General features: G+C 37.5%; 1 protein-coding gene across 3 annotated transcripts; it reads left to right on the top strand.

Moving 5' to 3' along the window:
* Positions 1–1,390: 1,390 nt before the first annotated feature.
* LOC149805865 (uncharacterized) lies at positions 1,391–24,603 on the top strand. 3 transcript variants are annotated; one of them, XR_016419818.1, is made up of 2 exons: positions 1,391–1,570; positions 23,478–24,603. XR_016419818.1 is itself a non-coding variant. In XM_089950586.1 (2 exons), exons 1-2 carry the CDS (start codon positions 1,545–1,547, stop codon positions 13,034–13,036), a joined length of 480 nt encoding a protein of 159 aa, XP_089806712.1. In that variant the 5' UTR covers positions 1,391–1,544; the 3' UTR covers positions 13,037–15,688. The 3 variants fall into 3 exon arrangements, 1 of the variants encoding a protein (XP_089806712.1); XR_016419817.1 differs by lacking the exon at positions 23,478–24,603 and adding an exon at positions 5,277–7,115; XM_089950586.1 differs by lacking the exon at positions 23,478–24,603 and adding an exon at positions 12,583–15,688.
* Positions 24,604–25,043: the final 440 nt, after the last annotated feature.

Here is a 25,043-nt window from a genome sequence, read left to right as displayed (position 1 = left end):
CTTGGGTTGCATAAATGTCGTCTGTGTACCTTCCTAAACCCGTTCGTATTTATTGAAATGCCCATTCCGTTATATGTCCTAGCTACACGCATAAGCGTGCATGCACAGTACATGCAAGCTGTACGCACAGTCGGACTGATACCAGACGCAATATGTGATAACTTTCCAGTCATCTCATGTTGTCAAACAGCGTAAGTTATTTCATTTTAATACTATGGCAAGATTCACCATGAAAAAAGGCTTATCTGTTTGATCACTATCGGCATACCTGACTTATCATGGTCTTAGCTGGATAGTAAATTAAAAAGAAAATAATCACGTTCACCAGGCCAGAACAAAATTGCTCTTGTTGTTGAAGATGGGTTAATGAAACATAATGTCCGTCATTTTACGAATATGTAGACCCTTCCAAAAATACTCAGTAAGCATAAAGGTCTCTCATTGGAGATACGATGGACTAATTTATTATTTGGCGTTTCAATTATATTTGCCAGGTGTAAAATTATTAATTTCTTATTACAAGTAACAGGTCACTGGTCATAGTCAAACGTTTAATGTGCAGATCTTCACAAACTAAAGAACAAAAGAATTAGCATTGACTTCGCAAATTTATGCACCCTCACCAAAGTTTACAGTTTTCTGCAAAGGTTTGAATTGTAATTTCTCCTGATCTGCGTTTGAAACTGCAACTTCCAGCATGCAGATTTTTCAATAAGTGTGGAGATAATTGAGAAGAAGAAAAAAATGCTTTCGCTATTATTCTGATAACTCTCCTGTCATCACATATATCTTTCATCCATACTTTGTTAATTAACTCTGTATACGTTTCATGCATACATTGTTAATTAACTCTGTATACTTTTCACCCATACTTTGTTAATTAATTCTGTATACGTTTCATGCATACTTTGTTAATTAACTCTGTATACATTTCATGCACACATTGTTAATTAACTCTGTATACTTTTCATCCATACTTTGTTAATTAACTCTGTATACTTTTCATGCATACATTGTTAATTAACTCTGTATACTTTTCATCCATACTTTATTAATTAACTCTGTATACTTTTCATCCATACTTTGTTAATTAACTCTGTATACGTTTCATGCATACATTGTTCATAGACAGTGCATACGTTTCATGCATACATTTACTAAACACGTTTATCGTTCAAGAAAGAATAGAGGTACTATACAGGACACAAATCTATTTCAAGTGATATAATCCTGCGCTAAGCATGCCCAGGACACAGATTTAGGTCAATAAAAATGAAGTTATATGAACCTACGAATAAACAATATATCTTAGTGAGTTGTTCACTTCCATCTCAAGATGGGGTCAGGCATGCGCAGTTGAAATTATGCACGTAAGAGTTGACGAGTGCTTTCATGTCTGTCTCATGGTCTTAGTAGGACGGATGCTTTCCACTACAATCTAGAAACTGTACATTTGACCTAAAGTATATCTCATATGGTCCCAATGTTGTATTACAAAAAGCATAGAGAAAAACGTGAAGCTATGATATCTTGATAAGAGCAATATGGCCACCGACGTGAGAATTTCACAGTAAGTATATATAGATCCCAATGAATCTTTTTCTTCTCTACGTCCGCCATTGCTGATATCAACTGCGGTGAACACTATGAAGGGATCAATGGGTTTGAAATAGGTACAAAATCGTTTGCATGCCCATTTATAACATCCGTTGACCTTCATTGATACTACCTTGTTACAAATTCAAAAGTTTTGTTTTCATTCTGCCCATTTAAGAATACAGTTTGTCTTCATTAGATACCCCTTTACAATATTTGACCTAAAAAAATATGGCGGACAGCAGAGAGAAAGGGAGACAATTTTAGAGGTATCTGAACAAAACATACGGGTTTGTAGTTCATCTTTGCTCACCAGTGCAAGCGCCGGCTGTTCTTTACAACGGTTCACCGTTTAAGTAGTGAACAGCCGTATAACAAGGTTATATTCCGAATATTGTTCTATTCAGTGGCATAATGAAGTATCTCCATCCCGTCCAGTTATTCCATGCAATGTTTCATGATTTCTTTGTTCAGTTTTAGATCAGAGACTGCAATATTGCTTCCTTTTATCGGAAAGCAATTATTTACTGGAAATGCATGTAAGATTCTGTGACAGAATGATTTGTATATACCTAATATTTAGACATTTTACCTGAACTAAAATGCACTGGAGTTTCGTTTCTGCATACAGCGTTTCTGAGAGTGGCTTACGTACTTAAATTATTTCAAAATAATGAGTTCAATTCACCTCCTGCTGCACGAGAAAAAAGGTTGCAATAAGAAAACCGATAACCTTAAGCTCTGTGCCCGTGGATTGCACACTTGCCTGGGTACTTATAGACTCGAGTTAGACAGCAACGTCACAACACAAAATGTTTTGCCAGGAAGCTGTCCATTTTACGGAAACTATCTTAGCTGTAAAGATAGACAAAATATAAAATTGCATTCTCATTTCGCTATCCGTATTATGTGATAGAATCGGATGTTCCAGTATTTATTCTAAATTTTACTGATAATCAGACGTATGTTATATAACGCCATATTATTAAATAAACTGGTCTGTTTTCAAATTAGCTATTTTATAATTGAACAGACGAAGTGAATTTATTTAAGGTTGCTTGTATGGAGAATGAAAACATTTTCAGAGTTCTTATAGTTCTACAAGATTATTCTTGTCGGATACAGATTCATATAAGAACCTGGTTATTATATCTTGTTAGAGTAGATCTGATCAAATGATTTAAAATGTAACAAGCCACTTCAAGCGCGCGTTTATTACACTGGACAACAAATTTTTACAAAAGTCATGTTACTGAAATAAAATTAGTCAATTCTTATCAATTTTTATGTGCTGAACACGAATATGACAGTCAAATTGCAAAATTGGCTCTAGTTTTTTTGTAATCTGCAAGAAATTAATGTTTACATAACGAAATGCATTCCAATAGTAAAAGGTCAACTGTAATAGCCTACCTATAAAAAATCAAGTCATTGACTACATCTTAGATTTCTTCGCCTGTCTCTTGTACAGCTGTTCGGGAGCATCTCTGAGGAGTGTCCAGCAGTAGTCAGCCAGCATTGTAGTGGACCATTTTCCCTGGTATCTTTGTTCCATTGTTGCGATATCTTGATGAAAACGTTCGCCGTGTTCATCACTAACAATACCACAGTTGCTAGGAAAGAAATCCAAATGGGAATGAAGGAAGTGAATCTTTAGAGACATATTGCAGCCAAGTTTCTTATACTTCATCAACATGTCTTCTACTAGTTCCTTATAGTTTTCTGCCCTAACATTTCCGAGGAAGTTTGTAGAAACTAGGCGAAAAGCATTCCATGCTTGTTTCGCGTCACCTTCCAGCAAGTTGTTGAACCGGTCATCTTTGAAAAGCTCTCGAATCTGAGGACCCACAAAAACTCCCTCTTTAATCTTTGCTTCGCTGAGTCAAGGGAATTTTTCATGCAGGTATCGGAATGCTGGCAAAGTCCGGTCAATGGCTTTCACGAAGTTCTTCATCAAACCTAGTTTGATGTGAAGGGGTGGTAGCAAGATTTTCTGAGCCTCAACCAGAGCTGGGTGTTGGATATTCTTCTCTCCAATGGCTACATTCTGCCTGTGAGTCCATTCCTTCCTCATGTAGTGCATTTCCCTTGCTCGGCTATCCCACTCGCATAAGAAACACATGTATTTTGTATATCCTTGCTGCAGTCCCATTAAAAGGGCAACTACCTTCAAATCACCACAGAGGTGCCAGCTGTACTTGTTATACTCAATGGAATTCAGTAGCTGCCTTAAGTTATCGTATGTCTCTTTCATGTGGACAGCATACGCTACTGGAATAGATGGAAGAATGTTTCCATTGTGCAAAAGCACAGCCTTGAGACTCAGTTTCGAAGAGTCCACAAATAGTCTCCATTCTTGTGGGTCATGAGTGATTTTTAAAGCATTCATGAGGCCCTCAATATCGGAACAGAATATCAGATTACTTTCCTTTCTGAAGAAAGGCTCCAATTGCTGGTGGCGCTTTCGATATGCAGTAATTGTGACATCTTCTTCTAGAAGATTCCATTGTTGGAGTCTTGATCCTAGCAATTCTGCCTTGTTCTTTGATAAGTCCAAATCACGAATCAGGTCATTTAGTTCTTCCTGTGTTATTCTGTGTGGGGTTGATGATGCACCACAGTGAAAATCTGGATCACTGCATGCTGATGGACCAGGAGAAGAACAGGTCGACTCACCTTTGTCTTCGTCAGATGAATCAAGAGAATATTCTGCTGGAGGTTCTGGAATAGGAAGTCCCTCACCATGTGGAACTGGTCTCAATGCAGACGGAATGTTTGGGTAGACTATTCTCGACTTCTTTCGCTTCGTTATTCCGCCGGAAAGAGGAGGAACCAAGCAGAAGTAACAGTCATTTAGGTGGTTGCTTGGCTCTCTCCACACCATTGGGACTGCAAACGGCATTGATGACCTTTTGCAATTCAACCACTGTGAAAGCTGTGTTGTACATGTAGCACAGCATATATGCGGAGCCCAAGGCTTGTCTTGGTCACCAACCTTGCATCCGAAGTAAAGATGATATGCCTTCTTCACTTGAGAATTGATACTTTTCTTCTGGTTGGCAAATGTCACTTCCCCACAAATATAGCAAAAATTGTCCGCGGTATTAACACACTTTCAAGGCATTACTGTTCTTTATTGTACGTAAATGGATAAAATAATAAGTTTTATGTAACAGTAGCTTGAACTGTCTCGCACAATGTCTAAAATATTTTAAATGCTGAACCTATCTGATTGGGCTTTATATAGTACACTGCTTACGTCAGCTTCAGCAGCCGCCTGGCATTAGTATAATAGGCCTACACATGTATAGTACACTGCTGACGTCAACTTACTTCAGCAGCCGCATGGCATTAGTATTGCATTGCATCAGAAAATGATGCAATCAACTGTGGATGATGTGAGCATGATGGTATTATGCAATGTTACATCATTATTCCGGATGTTGCTGCAGTCCTACTGGAGAAATTTACACAGTGAAACATAGAAAATGAGGTATATGAATATCTTCAAAACGAGAGCCAATACAAATTTTTCACGGTTATATTCGTGTTCGGCACACCAAAATACTACAGATTAGGGCCTTTTCAAGTCAGTAATGATTTCACTGTTGACCAGTGTTATTTGCATTTGTACATGACCATGCTTCCTGTACTACACGCCTTTATTCGTATAATTTCAGCTGTCCGTAGTTGGATGTCAGTATTTGGCTGTCTGATTTTGGCTGTCGGAATTTGGATGTGAGAATTTGGATGCCAGATTTTGGCTGTGTGAATGTGGAGGTGTGATCATGTGTCTGATATTGGAGGTATGAATCTGGAGGTTTGATTTCGAACGCAGAGCTGATATCTAGGATACAGAATCGTAGGATTCGGTCGGTTATGAATAACCTGTGTGCTGCTATCGGTGATAGCGTCGATTCGGATGAAGATAGTGGTTTTCTTGTGGTGAGGAACCTAAACTTTTGGACCAACATGTCTGCAGCAAACAAAGGGGCCCTTGAGTAGTTCTTCGTCACACTGGGAGGGGTGGGCCATGCGTGGACATTCTTTGATCATCTGACAGAGCGGAGGGACTGAATATACCGTGTGGTCGTGAACTAAACGCAATGAGTTATATGTTCCGTTTCTAATTTAACAGAATCACTATCTGAGTGTATTGTAATGAGAAGAGAGATGGACATCAATTTTCGTTTCGTTTAAGCTAATTTTCGTTTCGATAAAGCTAAGTTTTGATTTATTAAATGTTTGCTAGATTTGCAGCACCATCTAGCTTAGTGTGGTTGCTATGGCGGTGTGGTGAGATGCGACGAAGTGAGAAAACGTCCTTTTCAAATGAAGCAGTATAACTACCCAGCAAGCCAAGCCCATTTGGTCATATTTCGCCGAAAAGGAAAGGGCCAGACCTGAGAATCTCAAAAGGATCGGGATTATGTATTTCGTCGACCAGAATACAGGCACTAAAAGGCTCGTTCAAGAAGCACGGAATCTTGTTATCCCGACTTTGCAAGAATACAGATAGCATCTAAGATCTATCTTCTCTGATCATTTCGCCTTATTCGTCTCTCCGTCGATCTTGCGTGAGTGATGATCCATGAGAACAACTCAATTGACGACGCAGTCTACAACCCAGAAAGTAACCTAGTCTACGGCATAGTCGGCGACACATGACATAGTCGACGACTTAGACGGCGACCCAGTCGACGACATAGAGGACGAGTCACTCGACGACCTAGTCTGTGAACAAGAAGACGACCCAGTTGAGAACTCAGGGACTCAGTCAACTACCGAAAATAATGACTTAGTGGACGATAGAGTCGGCGACCCAGAGGACGATTCAGACGACGAACCAGTCAGCGACCAAGACGACCCAATCGGCAACCAAGAAGAATGACCAAGTCGACGACTCAGAGACCCAGATAACGACCTAGTCGACGACTCCGTCGGCGATCCAGGAGACAGTCCAGTCGACGATTTAGCTGGCGACCCGGCGGGGACAAGAAACCAGGGTACAAATCTGTCACACTCTTGAGCGACAGTCATCAGATAGATACAGCGGGGTATCACTCCAATATAAAAACGTATCCTAAAGAACCCGGGTTAGCGAGACTTAGGGTAGTGTAGCCGAGTGAGTTCCGCTACAGTATATATACTTACTGCGGGATGAATTAGTAGTTGTACAAACTATAACTTATTCATACCTGTGTAAATTCTAACTTTCATACTCTTGGTGGTAGAGGCAACACTGTTCATTTTTGTATTAATTTCTAAACATTGATCATCCATGGTGATAGATCCACATCTCAACAATACTTGTCTATTATTTCAATTCGTTGATTCTTGTTGATCACCTGTACGTTACATGTTATGATTCGTTCCTGTGAGGAACAAAATCATTTTCTTTGTGTAAGTTATTTAAATCGGTGCGCATCATTTCGTTAAATCCATTGTTGGAGTTGATGCGCACTTGTTTGGTGTCAGATTTAATCAGGTTTCAAACACATAATAAACAAGCATCTCATTCACAATATTGCTTTAAGTGTCTTCGCTATAATCTTGGTACATCCTAGATCATCATATTACAAATGCGACAATGTGTTAAAGCACTATTGTTAGAAAAGCCTTATATTATTAGGATCATGACAAGTTTGCCGCGTTCAAACATCTGCCGAGTTCAAGGGAAGGGTTTACCCTTAAGATTATAATTGCTTGACTGGATGCTCTGACAAACGTTTGCACAGAGCAAAGCCATATATGATCGGTTTTCTTACACGATGATCATTTACAAAGTACATAAATTATATACCAAAAGGAGGGGTTTTAATACGAAAGGAACATCACACAAATAGCACAGGAAATCACGCGTCAAGTTAGCTAAACCAGCCTGATCAGGTAAAATCTAAAATGAAAAATGTTATGCATCCAGGAACGGGAGGTCACATGATTTATATAGAATAAGATTTATTTAAAGTCGGCAGAATTCATATATAATTTGTAATCTGGCAACGTGGTTCTGTAGAGTGTTTTGCCTATCAATGATGAGGCATATGTATCTCATTTTCAGCGGTGGCGATGGAAGCATCGTCAACAATGGCATTTACGTTATTTTCCTGTACCAAAAATAGCATTTCAACACAAGCTCTATATATGTGTGTAGTATAATGTCGACAGCAGACAATACGTGTTCATTCTGTTATTCGCATTTACACTACATGCCGTTTCTAGGTGGAACTTTAATATGTGGCCGAGAGAGAAAGGAGTAGTGACGTATGCAGACACTAATACGACTGCTGTGGCATAAAAGTACAAATTATAAGCGATACAAGTTAACTGCAGCAGTTAGACACTCCGTTGCCACCACAACTGTACATTACTACATAAAAAGAGTAATGTCTTAACATTAAATTTTCCTACAGAACCGAACGACAACGCTTTTGGAAGGGTTTAGTGTAGAGGTCAGCATGTCAAAAGTTCCACATTTCGAGATGCTCATAAACTTAAATATGCTATTGTATTAAAACTGGACGTGTGGTGACTTTTGAAAGTGATATCTGAGCTGTCATCTCCTCGACCGATATGCCTTCCTATTTTTAAAATCGTATTTTTTAATGGTTTGCAAAGCAACCGTTAATGGAACGTAAAACAATGTGTGATGCTACTTGTGACCGTAAAGGAATAAAGGATAAAGCATTGGTTAGAATCCATATATAATTTGTAATCTGGCAACGTGGTTCTGTAGAGTGTTTTGCCTATCAATGGTGAGGCATTTCATTTTCAGCGGTGGCGATGGGAGCATCTTCAACAGTGGCATTTACGTTATTTTCCTGTACTAACATTTTGAAATTCACATATTTTAGTCATATCTTCTTGTAATGTGCTGAACATTTGGAGCAGCTTTACTGTATTAAATTTGTTCCTAAAAATCCGGGTTCCTGTTTCCCCTGCAGGAGCAGAACGCTGATGGTCTCCTTATCCACTGATTTATTGTTTTATGTAACAGTTTGTGAAAGTTACATATCTGCTTAATTTGTATTCTGCTGAAACCTGAAAGTAAAATTACTATGTCTAGGGTTTGTACGTTGATATAATAACACTGGTCAACAGTGAAATCATTACTGACTTGAAAAGGCCCTAATCTGTAGTATTTTGGTGTGCCGAACACGAATATAACCGTGAAAAATTTGTATTGGCTCTCGTTTTGAAGATATTCATATACCTCATTTTCTATGTTTCACTGTGTAAATTTCTCCAGTAGGACTGCAGCAACATCCGGAATAATGATGTAACATTGCATAATACCATCATGCTCACATCATCCACAGTTGATTGCATCATTTTCTGATGCAATGCAATACTAATGCCATGCGGCTGCTGAAGTAAGTTGACGTCAGCAGTGTACTATACATGTGTAGGCCTATTATACTAATGCCAGGCGGCTGCTGAAGCTGACGTAAGCAGTGTACTATATAAAGCCCAATCAGATAGGATCAGAATTTAAAATATTTTAGACGTTGTGAGAGACAGTTCAAGCTACTGTTACATAAAACTTATTATTTTATCCATTTACGTACAATAAAGAACAGTAATGCCTCGAAAGTGTGTTAATACCGCGGACAATTTTTGCTATATTTGTGGGGAAGTGACATTTGCCAACCAGAAGAAAAGTATCAATTCTCAAGTGAAGAAGGCATATCATCTTTACTTCGGATGCAAGGTTGGTGACCAAGACAAGCCTTGGGCTCCGCATATATGCTGTGCTACATGTACAACACAGCTTTCACAGTGGTTGAATTGCAAAAGGTCATCAATGCCGTTTGCAGTCCCAATGGTGTGGAGAGAGCCAAGCAACCACCTAAATGACTGTTACTTCTGCTTGGTTCCTCCTCTTTCCGGCGGAATAACGAAGCGAAAGAAGTCGAGAATAGTCTACCCAAACATTCCGTCTGCATTGAGACCAGTTCCACATGGTGAGGGACTTCCTATTCCAGAACCTCCAGCAGAATATTCTCTTGATTCATCTGACGAAGACAAAGGTGAGTCGACCTGTTCTTCTCCTGGTCCATCAGCATGCAGTGATCCAGATTTTCACTGTGGTGCATCATCAACCCCACACAGAATAACACAGGAAGAACTAAATGACCTGATTCGTGATTTGGACTTATCAAAGAACAAGGCAGAATTGCTAGGATCAAGACTCTAACAATGGAATCTTCTAGAAGAAGATGTCACAATTACTGCATATCGAAAGCGCCACCAGCAATTGGAGCCTTTCTTCAGAAAGGAAAGTAATCTGATATTCTGTTCCGATATTGAGGGCCTCATGAATGCTTTAAAAATCACTCATGACCCACAAGAATGGAGACTATTTGTGGACTCTTCGAAACTGAGTCTCAAGGCTGTGCTTTTGCACAATGGAAACATTCTTCCATCTATTCCAGTAGCGTATGCTGTCCACATGAAAGAGACATACGATAACTTAAGGCAGCTACTGAATTCCATTGAGTATAACAAGTACAGCTGGCACCTCTGTGGTGATTTGAAGGTAGTTGCCCTTTTAATGGGACTGCAGCAAGGATATACAAAATACATGTGTTTCTTATGCGAGTGGGATAGCCGAGCAAGGGAAATGCACTACATGAGGAAGGAATGGACTCACAGGCAGAATGTAGCCATTGGAGAGAAGAATATCCAACACCCAGCTCTGGTTGAGGCTCAGAAAATCTTGCTACCACCCCTTCACATCAAACTAGGTTTGATGAAGAACTTCGTGAAAGCCATTGACCGGACTTTGCAAGCATTCCGATACCTGCATGAAAAATTCCCTCGACTCAGCGAAGCAAAGATTAAAGAGGGAGTTTTTGTGGGTCCTCAGATTCGAGAGCTTTTCAAAGATGACCGGTTCAACAACTTGCTGGAAGGTGACGCGAAACAAGCATGGAATGCTTTTCGCCTAGTTTCTACAAACTTCCTCGGAAATGTTAGGGCAGAAAACTATAAGGAACTAGTAGAAGACATGTTGATGAAGTATAAGAAACTTGGCTGCAATATGTCTCTAAAGATTCACTTCCTTCATTCCCATTTGGATTTCTTTCCTAGCAACTGTGGTATTGTTAGTGATGAACACGGCGAACGTTTTCATCAAGATATCGCAACAATGGAACAAAGATACCAGGGAAAATGGTCCACTACAATGCTGGCTGACTACTGCTGGACACTCCTCAGAGATGCTCCCGAACAGCTGTACAAGAGACAGGCGAAGAAATCTAAGATGTAGTCAATGACTTGATTTTTTATAGGTAGGCTATTACAGTTGACCTTTTACTATTGGAATGCATTTCGTTATGTAAACATTAATTTCTTGCAGATTACAAAAAAACTAGAGCCAATTTTGCAATTTGACTGTCATATTCGTGTTCAGCACATAAAAATTGATAAGAATTGACTAATTTTATTTCAGTAACATGACTTTTGTAAAAATTTGTTGTCCAGTGTAATTCATGTAACGCCTGCAAACGACGAAAGCTAACCAGTATCGATAATGTTAAGGTGCTGTGTACAAGGCGTATTTACAGTTACGTAACTTATGCAACCGTTGCAACTTAAATTCAATATTACTACCATCTGTACTCGCATATAAGTTGGAGTCATATGCAAACACATACTCTGATCCACCTTCTCATAATACGCCGACAGATCAGGATCTGTGTTGCTTGTTCTACTGATTGCTCCTAAAAACGCACCGATCCGGAACTGCCGGTGCATGTTGCGACGTCTGAGTTCGGTGTAGGCATCTTGCAACTGAATCTGACCTGTAAGAGAGTAATGACGGTACCTGTTTAGAATGTGTAACTCATTGTGCTAGGATCTTCTATCTCGTCTGCATAAAAATGAAGCCATGGCATCATTGTAATAATGTTATGGTGCCTTGCGCAACATTTTGAAAGTCAGACACCTCACATTAATATTTTTTTATATCGAATAAGTAGTTTTTGCATCCTGATAAGCCACGTGATCATGTATCGTCTGCGTGAACAGAAATATTCTGAACCTGTATTAAAATTTAATAAGTCGTATATGTTCTGCATCAGTTGCTAAAACTTGGATATAATATTATTACGTCTTTGGATTTCGTACCCTGCCTTGTATGCAAGGAGATATTATTATGTGTTTGGGTTTAGTACTCTTCCTTATATACTTGGAAATAATAGGTTTTGTACCCTACCTTATATACTGGGAGATAACAGTATTAAGTATTTAGGTTTTGCACCCTGCCTTATATACTTGGAGTTAATATTATTACATCTTTGAGCTTTGTACTCTCTTTATTTATTTGGAGATAATATTGTCTTTGGGTTTTGTACCCTGCCGAATATACATGGACATTATAGTATGACCTCTTTAGGTTTTGTACCCTACCTGATATGCTTAGAAATAATATTATTACTTTTTGGGGTTTTAAACCTTGCCTGATATACAGGGAGATACTAGTAGTACGTCTTTGTGTTTTGTACCCTGCCTTATATAGGGGTGGGGGGGGGGGGGCAAAACGCCTCCGTGGGGTAAAACGCCCCCAAGTTCTCCTGACGCCCCTGCGCTAGAAAATGGCCTGGTCTTTATACAGCAAGATTGCCCAGGTTACACAGGCCTTGTGAATGGCGGCCATTGTTGGATGCAGCCGCACGCATGGTTTTTATGCAAGAATATTACTTTTTTGGCATCTTCCTGTAAAAATGTTCCATCCATTTGTTTGCATTATTTTTGACTGAAACTACCTAAAGAAAACAGGATGTGTATGTTTCTAAACAACATAGTATAGAGATGCATTATGTATAATATTTCATGATTCGCAGCAGTTGTTAATTCCGCCTATTTTTAAATTGTCAATGCTGTACGATAGGGGCAAAATGCCCCTTACAGGGGGCGTGTTGCCCCATAACTGTTTAAATGTTGTATTTTGTATGCCTGAAATTATTCTATACTTTTTTTGAGGATGGTGCGAACTTACAGAAGGAAAACTGATCGAGGAAATTATGGGACACTAGCTCTAAAAGCGGCTCTTGAAGCAATTCATTCTAGAATTTCACTGAAAGCTGCTGCCAGGAATTATGGAATTCCAGCTAAAACTTTGCGTAGACATATAGATTTGAAGGTTTCTCAACCTGGAGTGTCAAAACTGGAGAGTAAGACTACTGTTTTCAAGCCTGCTTATGAGTTACTTCTAGTTGAGCACATCCAGTCCATGGAAAAGGCATTATTTGGACTTACCACAATTGATGTACGGCGTTTGGCATACAACTTAGCGGTTCATCTGAATTTTAAAAACCACCCATTTCAAGGCAATGCAGCATGTATTGTTTGGCTGAAAAGCTTTATGAAAAGACATCCAAATATAGCCATCAGAGCTCCAGAGGCAACCAGTGTCAGCAGAGCCATGGGTAGTTAATTTTTACCAAGTATATAAGGAATCTCTTGACGCAACACTTGCTGATGATCTCAGAATATGGAACATGGATGAAACGGGCATTAGAACTGTCCACAAGCCAGTAAACATCATTGCGTCAAAAGGTGTTAGATCAGTTGGTAAAGTTACAAGCGGTTAACGTTGTCAAACTATTACTGTAATATGTGCCATGAATGTGACCGGTACCTTTGCATTGCCGGCATTTATCGACCCACGTAAATGAATGGTTCCATCACTGATGAATGGCGCACCAGTCGGATCACTAGGCTTGTGTAGCCGAAGTGGGTGGACAGTCATGTTTTCTTGCAATGGCTGGAACATTTCACTTCTTTTGTGAAATCCACGAAGAATTAGTAAAGTTATGATCATTTCTGACAATGCAAAAACATTGACTGAACCAAGCAAAACGGTTGAATTTCTGCTAACTGGTAGTTATACAGCCACTGTGAATGGGTCGGGTAATCCAGAGACAAACAAAACAGTATATACTCAGTTACCTGATGATAAACAAACACATCACCCTGCCATCACCGTCGAGGAGACAGGTAATCGGAAAATGTTTGAGAAGCTATTCTAGCTGGAAGAACAGAATGTGTTACCTTGGGGGTATCTGATAACGAATGCAGACGATTCAGCATTTATGAACTTTCGCCAAAGCCTAGAATATACAGTCAGCGCACAAGAAAGCGAAAGGCAGAAACAGCCATGAACTTAACATCATCACAATATAAATAGACGCTTATTGAAAAGCAAAGAAAGACGATAACAAATACAAAAGGCAAATGTTATAGGACTGTACAGGCAAGCGGGAACAAACGGAATGGTTTTGTACCCTACCTTATATACTGGGAGACAACAGTATTACGCATTTAGGTTTTGTACCTTGCCTTATATACTTGGAGATTATATTATGTCTTTGGGTTTTGTAGCCTGCCTAACATACTTGGAAATTATAGTATTACCTCTTGGGGTTTTGTACCCTGCCTGATATGCTTAGAAATATTAGTATTATGTCTTTGGGTTTTGTACCTTGCCTGATATACGGGGGGATAATAGTATTATGTCTTTAGGTTTTGTACCCTGCTTGATATACAGATTGATAATAGTATTACGTCTTTAGGTTAGGTACCCTGCCTTATATACTTGGAGATAATGTGTGTTTTGGTTTTGCACTCTGCCTGATATATTTGGAAATAATATTATTACCTTTTTAGGTTTCGTACCCTGTCTTATATACTTGGAGATCATATCATTATGTCTTTCTGTTTTGTACCCTACTGGATGTAACTTGAGAAAATAGAATTATGTCTTTGGGTTTTGTACCTGCCTAATATACTTGCAGATAATAGTATTATGTCTTTGAGTTTTGTACCATGCCTGATATAATTTGAGACAATAGAATTATGTCTTTATGTTTTCTACCCTGATACACCAACCGTTCTTGTCTCAATTCGAAACAAATATCAGCTGGCATAATTTTCAAAAAATATTCAGGTTCGTTGTGAAAGTCACTTATTCTCCATATGATTTTGATGTGTTCCACTTTCCGCATGATTTTGATGTGTTGCACTTTCCGTATGCTGTTGGTGTGTTCCAATTTCCATATGATTTTGATATGTTCTACTTTCCACATGATTTTGATGTGTTCCACTTTCCGTATGATGTTGGTGTATTCCAATTTCCATACAGTTTTGCTACATTCCACTTTTCATATGATTTTGAAGTGTTCCACTTTCCGTATGATTTTGGTGTATTCCAATTTCCATATGATTTTGTTATATTTCACTTTCCATATGATTTTGATGTGTTCCACTTTCCGTACGATGTTGATGCTGTTGCTGTTCTAGAATATACATGACGGCCAGTATAACTGGTGGAGGAAGAACCCTGGAAAACCCAGGGAAGAACCACCGACCCACGAGAAGCTACTGGCAGGCTTTCCCACGTACCGACGCTAGCAGAGCCTTGGACTCGAACACACGCAGACAGAGGTGAGATGGTAGTGATCCGGAACGGTGAGCGCTTTAGACGCTTTTGAGCCCACCCCCACCCACCCGTACGATGTTGGTGTATTCAACTTTCCATATGATTTTGGTGTGTTCCACTTTCCACATGATCTTGGTGTGTGGCCCACTTTCCATATGATCTTGGTGTCTTCCACAAGATTTTAAGATGCTATTATCGCTTGCTTAAAGTTGGTTTACTAATGTTCTAGATGTTCCTGCTTTGTCTGTGTAATCAGATCACCATCTCAATAACTACGTTTACAGGCCAATCGCCTTTTTGATTGTATATGGAGAGAAGATAGGAAACAGTATGCGCAAGATAAACTGTAAGATATACTTGTTTTGTAGTCAATATTCCCAAATATGTGATAAAAAGTATAGCTAGAGACATTTGCGTCAGACTTCAGGAAGCTGTTGATTTATTACTATTTACTGAAAAATACGTTTGGAAGAATTTGTCGGGTTTGTTTTTTCTGCTTTAACTCAATACCAACAATTTACCCCTTGTTCAAGGCCAATGACAAGAGGATTGAGAACTGTGTCCACTTGGAATGGACTTCCAAACTGATTAGAAAATTATTTCCATTACACTGGGTAGCTTTGAAGAGAGCGAAATATTTTCATTGGAAGTCACTATTCCCAACGTTAAATTCAAAAAGTCCACCTTGACATTAATAGCGCTCAAAGATGGCTTTTCTGTTCGAACAGCATGATTATTCGTACCGTCCAGATAGCACAATTCCCATCAGGTAATTGTTTGCATCTTTCAGAATTTTGCTTTATGTACTTTTCTATTTTGCTTCATACGCGTGGGTGAATTTGGAGTAAATGATTCTACACATTGGTAAGTCGAAGTAATTCTCCACATTGGTAAGTCGAAGTGATTCTCCACATTGGTAAGTCGAAGTGATCTCCATATTGGTAAGTCGAAGTGATTCTCCACATTGTCCACATTGGTAAGTCGAAGTTCAAAATCAGTATAAAGAAACTATCAAAGTCATAAGTTCTATCAATCAAAATTAGCAATTAAAATTTTAAAAAAGCATCTTCAAATTTCTCGTAGTATTTGCTAACATATCAACATTGTTTAATAAGCGTTCTTGATATAGATATATATAAAAGTTTCTTGAATTTCTTTAAGAAAATGACTTGGGTGATCTTCAAACTTGGATCGAAAGTTTAATAGCTCGAATATCTTTTGACATATTGCAAAATTACTTTCCGTTGAAAGTTTTATCGCTCGAATACCTTTTGACATACTGCTCATAACTTCCGTTGAAAGCCTGGTAGACCGAATAATTTTTGACATGTATTGCAAATAATTTCCCTTGTAAGTTTCGTAGCTCTAATACCTTTTGACACATTGCAATGATAACTTCTGTTGAAAGTTTTGTAACTCGAATACCTTTTGACATGTATTCCAAATAAATTCCTTTGAAAGTTTAGTATGTTAATTACCTTTTGAAATGTATTCGAAATACCTTCCGTTGAAAGTTTAATAACTCGAATACCTTTTGACACATGGTAAATAATTTGTGTCGAAAGTTAAGTAGTTCAAATAACAATTTCTGATGAAAGTTTAGTAGCTCGAATACGATTTGACATACTGCAAATAATTTCTACTAAAAGTTTAGTAGCTCGAATACGTTTTGACATATCCAGTAGATAAACACCAACATTTGTCTTTCTTTGAAATGCGTGCCAAACAAGAGGTCTAAACTCTCGGCGGCATCCATATTTTTTGTAAAATATACTTTTTATATTTCTGTCTTCAAACTTCCTTTTAAACTCGCTCATCCCAATATTTTAAATTTTTTTTACAACTTTGTAAAAAAAGGTTCCAATCCTAGGATGGACAATGAACCTAGTTTTTATATACAAACACCCACCCACATATGTCTTTCTTTGACACGAATGCCAAACAAGAGGTTCGAAACTCGAGGCGGGGTCCCAATTTCTTTTAATACTTTTTTATATTAATATGTTCAGACTTTCTTTTTAACACACTCATCAACATATAAATAAATAAATAAATAAATAAATAAATAAATAAATAAATAAATAAATAAAAATAAATAAATATATAAATCATAAGTCGAATATCCTTCCAAGTGCACTGGATCCAGTAAGGGATCACTTGTGTCAGGGATTGAATAAGATAAATGCAATAAACTGACAACGAACAGTGCGAAACTAGCATCTAGCTAGCCTGAGCGCTTTCGACTCTTTAATGAGTCTTTTTCAAAGGCAAATACATAACATAGACAAGACAAACAGAAAAAAACAGAAAAACGGTTATGTTTGCGAAACTTGACATGGCTGTTTCTACAGGAATGCAACCTTTTAACTTTTTTATGTTTGAACTAGTTTATTCAGCTGGTTGCTGATACTGGAAAATATTTGTAGTGACGTAGAAATAGATGAGCCATAACGATATCTGGTATTTAATGTAAATTTATGTATGTGCAAATTATATCCCGGATATTTCATTGTTATAGTAATCATAGGCTATTAAGCAAATTTAGAGAATTATTTAAAAGAAAATATGTCGGCTGCAAAAGATAAATTTATTTGTGCATGGCTGTCTTTTTTCTAGTCTTTTTGGTTTAAACCGCTTGGTTTCAGTGTTCTAAGGCGGCGTATCCAGTAAGATTCCTTTTCTTTCCTAGTTTGGGGACTCCAGTTGGGGTTGTGAGCAATTGCAATAATATGCTTTTAGATTTTATTCTCAAGGGCTCATTTACTTTGCCATATAAACCGTTACAAAACACACACACACACACACACACACACATATATATATATATATATATATATATATATATATATATATTGATCGGGCAAGTTCAACAATTTTCATACTTAGCAGTAGAGAGGCATTTATTTTCTAATATAACAGGTAGGGCTATTTTTAAAAAGCAGCGTCTTCGCCACTGCTCTAAGTGGAAAAGACAATTACTGTAAACGCAGACATTTCGACTGCGAAGACTTATTTTACGGGTCTCTTTTTGAACTTATGTAAATATAATTTTTTTAGTGTAAACTGAGAGACTAAAATAGTCTGACACCTACATGAAGAATATCTACATACTTGAGTTAGCCTGTCCCGATAATGATCCACTTAAAGGCTCATGTTTGACTCGGGTATCGTCAGATACTTCAAAGGACGTATCTTTCTCATATTCCTATATGTGTATGATTGTGTTTGCCAGTATTAACTCCACGTGACCTTTATCTTGACTTGTGGATTATTTTGACCTTCTGCTGCGAGCATAGTGCACACAAAGTCGCAAACAACTTCCCGATTCCCATCATTCACTCGAACATTCTTTCACAATAATTTTGATCAACAATAATTGTAACACATTTACGAAAGCAGCAGTAGTTGAAGTAAATTGTCATGCGAGCAGGCCATTTCGTAATGATCGACCTACACGAAATTCTGTTTTTGCATTTGTTATTTTGTAATTATTCATTTCTCATTATTATTTCTGAAGAGTGAATCAATTCTAGACCAAGGTTGAATTTATGACGATTTAATTTTGTTGGCCGTCTTGATTATCGTTTGGATAAGCGGGCTTTATTTTTGGATATGTTCACATTTGTATCTTTACGCAAACTCTCTGCTGTACACTATTCAGACGCTGTTTATTGCCATTCCCATGGCCGTTTCAACCATTGTGTTTTTAAACTAAAATCTGTTCTAACGTCATTTAAAGCTTACACATAATTTTTTAGTGTAGATATAACTTACTTTTCTCTTTCTGAAGGTAAATAAATTTTAATTTGTATCTTGCATTCTGAAAATGACATCAACGTTCACAAAATACCATTTTCCTTGTACCCTCTGTTTCGTTACGAAATGAGAGATGGGAGAAGAAGAATCTTTCAGTATGTTTCAGTGTAGATTAGTAAAACTGCGCCCTTGGGATCTAAAGTTTTCGTCAGGCACTCGGCAAAGAATCGTGTCATCTTTCTGTGTGTATCTCTCAATGATTTCCTTCTTAGAGTACATACAAGATTATTGTTTGGTTACGTAACTCTCAGTGGGTCCCTTGTTAGAGTGGATACATGGTTACCTTTCCGTTTTTATCTATGAATGATTCCCTTCTTAGAGTGCATACATGGTTACCTTTCCGTTTTTATCTATGAATGATCCCCTAAATAGAGTGTATACAGGACTAGTTTCTGATGTGTATCTTTCAATGTTGCCGTTGTTATAGTGCATACAAGATTATCCTTGGGTGTGTATCTCTCAGTGATTCCATTGTTAGAGTGCATATATAAATATCTTTGGGTGTGAATCTCTCAATGATTCCATTGTTAGAGTGCATATGGAGTATCCTTTGGTGTGTCTCTCTTAAGCTCCAGATTTCAAAGATAGTAAAAGTTTGCTTTGATAGTGAGATCTACTATAAATATGGCTTCAATTCAAGAGTAATAAATGCGGTTTTAAAGTGAGAACCTTTTCTGAAAAGTATTTTCTTATAGCTAGAGTATCATGCAGTATTGTTTAAAAATGAAAGTATTTCCAATTACGGTTTTAAAGTAAAAAAAACCGCTTTGAAAGTGTGAGTCTTTCCAAGTGTGGTTTGAAAGTTATAGTCTGAGTACGGTTTGAAGTGGAAGTCTCCCTAAGTATATTTTGATAATGAAGATCTATTTAAGTTTGTTTTTAGTTTTGGACTTAAGACTGAGTACAGTCATTTTCACTGACAATACGGCTTTATTGGACTTCAGTGTTCTGGGAGGCTAAGATGTGCTGGCAGTTCAAGGCGAGCAAAAACTAACCCTAAGTCACAACGGAAGTTCCATAGCTCCGGAAAATTTTAGAACTAGCTAGGATACCTTTAAAAATGCAAACAATCATTGTACGTATCATCATTTGTGGCAATATACCGGTTATTGATAGGTTTTAGTGGTTTGTCTTCCAGGAGACAGAATATCGCCGTTACTGAGACACTATAGGTCAGAATACAACCGGGAAGGATCTCCACAAATATAAATCACCTTCTGTCCATGGAAACATCAACGTGTATACGCAAGATCAGTATTTAATAAAGCTTCTGATCTAGGCAGAGAGGATTGTTACTATTACCATTCATTATGTGACGTGTAATCAACACACTGCATGACACCGAACGTCAAATCATGTCACCATAGTACAACTACGGTTATACACAGCAACTAGATACTGAAACAAGTTAAGATCCACGAAGGAAACATACACAGAGGAATGACAGAGATACTTATATGAAAGATTATACAATGAACCAAGATTATACAATGAACCGATAAGTGCAGATGCAAATATAATTCAACGAGTAAGACGATAACGTGTCTAAAACCTATGAGTTCCAATACAACAAAGCCACAAACAGCTTACAGTTTCAATACAAATCGCCACGAACACCTTGTCTCGTTCATGGGACATCCAGTAAACTATGTGTAATGAATGAAATTGTCCTAGATCATTTTGTCACCAATTCGATGTTTTTCCTGCTTACTGATTGTTCTTGTATTGTCCTTTTCTTCAGTTGAAGAAGGTGGAAGCTTAATCAGAGAAGGTAACAGGCTGATGCTGAAAACCAAACCAAAAAAACGATATTTGGGAAGTTACTGATTGGCAGTACTGAAGAATTTCACGTAAATACAATCAATAAGATGCATTCATGAAAAAGAACTAAAACAGCCAACAATGCAGGAAGCAATACTAAGGAAAGGAAAACATTGAGTTGAGGAACTAAAGTAATTCCGGTCAATTTGTTATTGACAACAAGAAAAATGCAAATTGGCACATTCAGAATAGGATTCAATCAGGAGAAGTATAAAAATCCAATCAAAAGTAAAACTCCCATCCCCCAATTACTGGTAGGAGCTCAATACCAGGCCACACTGTTATATATCTTCAAGGCAAGAATAACAAATCGAAACGTATTACTAACGCACCGAATGCGAAAGAATGAGGCGGGTAATCACCAGTTCATTAAGAAAAAAAAAGCAATTTAACAAAGAATATAGAGACTGTTATTGTAATGGAACAACATTTTTTAAGATGTTTTTGTCGCAGCACCTTTTGTCGTGGCCAGCGTGACACGTAACTTTTAAGATTGACGTATGGGATAGGCTCGCAATAAATTAGTAGCTTGCTATGGTTAACCTTTCTAGACTTTTTTAGGGGGCATGAGTGGATTTTAATTAGTGTCCGTTCGGATAATATTGAGGAAGATATAAGAGAGCATGTTAACGTAAGGTCAAATAACGTAAATGACAAAGTTGAGACAAGCCAGAGACAAATTTTGGGAAATCTTGGGCTGTTTAAAATAGGTGTCATGAAACGGTATTTTCCAGAATAGTTATTAAAAAATGCTGGGATATAGAGAATTAGTCTGACTTCGATGGGAGTGTAAAAATTTTGGGGGCTAGAGAAAGTTAATCCTGATTGGCTAACCTATACGAAGGGGTTTGTTTCTCAAAGGAAATTCAATGTTCTAAGTAATTTACCTTGCGAAATTCGGCGGTCTGTGTTCTGCTGAAAGGGAAGTCTTAGGGACTCCGGGGAAATTAACAAGTAATTCTTTCGTTAAACAAATCGTCCAAGAGGCGAGTGTCTGGAACGTTTGTGTATTCGGAAAAGATAGGTTATGCCCTTATAGAAAACGGAGCGAATCTCACCTCATAGAAAAGAGTGCGAGTCTCGGAAAAGCACAGGGTATTGTCTCAATCGCATAAAATATGCTCATTGATGTAAGTTTGTAAATAATGTTTGAATTTATTCGGTTTAAATTCATACTTAAATTTTCTTTGAGTTCTGAAGTTAATCTGCATTCATTGGTCTTGAATGCTATATGATTCATGTGCGTGTTTGTATGTGTGTGTGTGTGTGTGTGATTTGGATTTTTAACGTAGCTTTAATAATTTTTCAGTCATATCGCTACGATGTCTGCAGTGTGCTAGTTTATATTGATGTCTAGCACTGGGGCATCATGTCGCAGAGATGTAGCATGATGTCCCACCCAGTCACATTATCCTGACACCAGGCCGACCAGTCCTAACACTAGCTTCTTAATGCTGAGCGCCAACTGAGGTATCTGTTAGTACTGTATTTGTACGTCTTTGGTATGACTAGGCCGGGGATCGAACCCACTACCTCCCGCATCATGATTCATGTATACTAAGAACGTCATATAATATTTCATTAATATGAATGTGTTTCGATTTAATGGTTTGTTTGTAATATAAATCAATTATCGTAGGAAGTTCATGCATTAGTCTGATACGATTGTGGGACTTAATTTTTCTGTCTTAAATGATATGTATCTTGCATTCTAAGAATTGATTTTACTATGTCTATGTCAATGAATTACTAGTTAGCAAATAATGTAGTTCAGACAAGAGGTGAAGTCCATTAATACATCTGTTTAATTCACTTGTAAATTTTTTTAACTGAGAAAATCAAGGCATATCGACCGACATCGTTCAGCTAGTAATTTACAGCCTACAGTGGGATGTGATAGTTATCGAAGAGGTCTAGTTATGTCATGGTCCTAGTTAGGAATACTGGTAGCAGCTAGGCAACATACAATATTTTCATGTTTATATGATGGTGTATCGGTTTCAGGTTGAAAACGGACCACATTAGCATAATTCTGTTGAATTTCTATGAGATATCTGACGTGAAAGAAGTGGGAATATTGTTTCATCCCAGGAGAAGAAACACTTCACAAATATTTTGTGTTGCGTATTATATTTATTTGAAGGGGCAAACTATCTTTGAGCATTCAATTATTTGTTGATTTTACTAAACTACTTAGTTTCGCTTCTTTCTGTTACATAATTGAAGGCCCCAGTGTCGTAATAAGACTGTCACCGCAAAGAGTCCTAACAGTGCTCTGGGTAGTGTTCAAAATGTGGTTTAAAGCACACAACCACGTGGTATGCTGCTAAAAAGAGAACTTTATGAACAATACAAATACAAATACTAACTTGCTGGGGACCTACCACTCATAACTACTACATGATAGAACACAAGCGGTTTTACAGGGAACTTAGCAACCGTAACTACTACACGGTAAGACACAATAGGGTGCAATGGGGACTTAACAACTACTTGGCAGAACACAAGAGTTCGTCACTAGATCTTATTAGAAACATACGAACAGTGAACTCTCAAAGACAAGTCATGTAGCATTAGAAAATAAGAAATACTGACTTAGCCAGGGATTTGAAGTTATTGAAATAGGAATGTATACTTCGCATCAATAGCAAAGCAATGGGTGCAGACTGACTAATATCAGACATGCGCGGAAAAGACTTAAAATGTCAGTAAAACATTAATACAGAAGATCAAGGCCATGGTTTGACTTTAACATATACAATTTCATTCCTCGAATTCGTATTTGTACTTATCATTCCAGGCATTTACCATCAAAGGCTACAGGGATAATCCTGACAAGGCAGATAAAGTGGTCGATAATATTAAAGGGAAAATTCTGTGATATTTTAACATCCAAACCGGCTACAGAATGCTTCACACAGAAAGAGACATATTTCTGAGTGGCAAGGTGATGAAATATGTTATGGTCATAGCAATACCACGTGATTTCCTTTGTGCTTACAAGAAAAAGAAAGAAAATAACAAAATACATTGAACGGAATCATGAATTTGAAAAGACATGGAAAACACAGAGATTGTACCATCTATGGTGGAAGCACTAAAAAGTTGGCAAACTGAACAAAATAACAACTAGTGACAAACTGAAGACACTTGAATAAGCACTAAAACAAACAGCAAGAAAACTTGACCATACTATCTAAGGCCAGGTGACCAAGGTCGGCCCAAAATACTACTATTATTATCATTATTATTATTATTGTTTTTGCTGTTGCTGTTGTTTGTAATTGTATTGCTCAACCATACTGCTGATATGAGAATTTTTGGACAAATATAATCCGCTGTGATTTTAAACGAAGCCACATTATATGCGTATTTCTTTACCAAAGAGCATACGCCTTGACAACAAAACTTCAATAACAACAAATGTTCTCGTCTGGCTGAAGTTGATGACCGTCTTTTCTTGGTAAATGTCTTGAGACATAAATCGTAAGAGCTCTTGTAACTTTATATGACGAATATATAAATATTCGCAAATGACACCAGGACTAGCCTTGAATGTTCATTGTACTAATATGAACTCTTTTGTGATGATTATCTGCGGTCATATTTGAAGACAACTGAAAAGTATTTGCGTTATTAATTTTATTCCAAGAAAATATCACGAAAGCGTACAAATATAGTTTAATGTCTGCATTATTACTTTTGATATGTACACCCGTATTTTTTGTAACTCATTGTACATGAGTTTTGTTTAATTTTGTAATTTTTATGTATTGTTGTAAATTGTACAGAATATTTTTTGTTAGATTTTGCCAACGTGCCACGAGTCTGTTTAGAGCGTAAATGTACATAGGATCTATAAAATGATGCTTACGGATGTGTTTTCAAACACTGATAATAATCTTAACAATAAAACTTATTGATGACTTTGGCTTCATTTTTTATTTGCTGGTCGGGTTTTGACGGTTATAGAAGAATTAAGTAACTTTCCTCTGGTTGGGCTAGGTCGCATGAATAGGCAAGTTCGAGGCCAATTGAGTAGTATGATCCGTCACGTGGGATGCATTGGGAAATATAGTCTTAATAGAAGGTGTATCTAATGAAAGAACTGAGCAATCGAATACATTCCGATTTTGGAGTCATCCTCATTTCCTGTATTCGTGTTGCAAGTTTGTAGACGTGTTTTATATTGTACTTTGATATTATTCGAGAGGAAAACATTTGTTTGGACTGTTCAGTGGAAGTAGAAAGCACCCATTTTTGAACTATAATATTATTCTAGAACTGCTGTAAATTACTCGAAGGAGTTCTTGACAACACCATCTTCACAACATCACGATTCTTATTGGACAGGTACATATCCAGT

This window comes from Sinohyriopsis cumingii, chromosome 2, assembly GCF_028554795.1.
Source record: "Sinohyriopsis cumingii isolate HCF-2022 chromosome 2, ASM2855479v2, whole genome shotgun sequence".
In the NCBI taxonomy this organism is placed as follows: Eukaryota; Metazoa; Mollusca; class Bivalvia; order Unionida; family Unionidae; genus Sinohyriopsis; species Sinohyriopsis cumingii.
This window is presented reverse-complemented; position numbering and strand designations above follow the sequence as displayed.

Excerpts from the sequence above, each read along its gene's own strand:
- LOC149805865 (XM_089950586.1), top strand. The coding sequence starts at position 1,545 with ATGGCCACCGACGTGAGAATTTCACA. Across the intron at positions 1,571-12,582 it reads ACCGACGTGAGAATTTCACA|GATGGTGCGAACTTACAGAA; the intron begins GTAAGTATATAT and ends ACTTTTTTTGAG.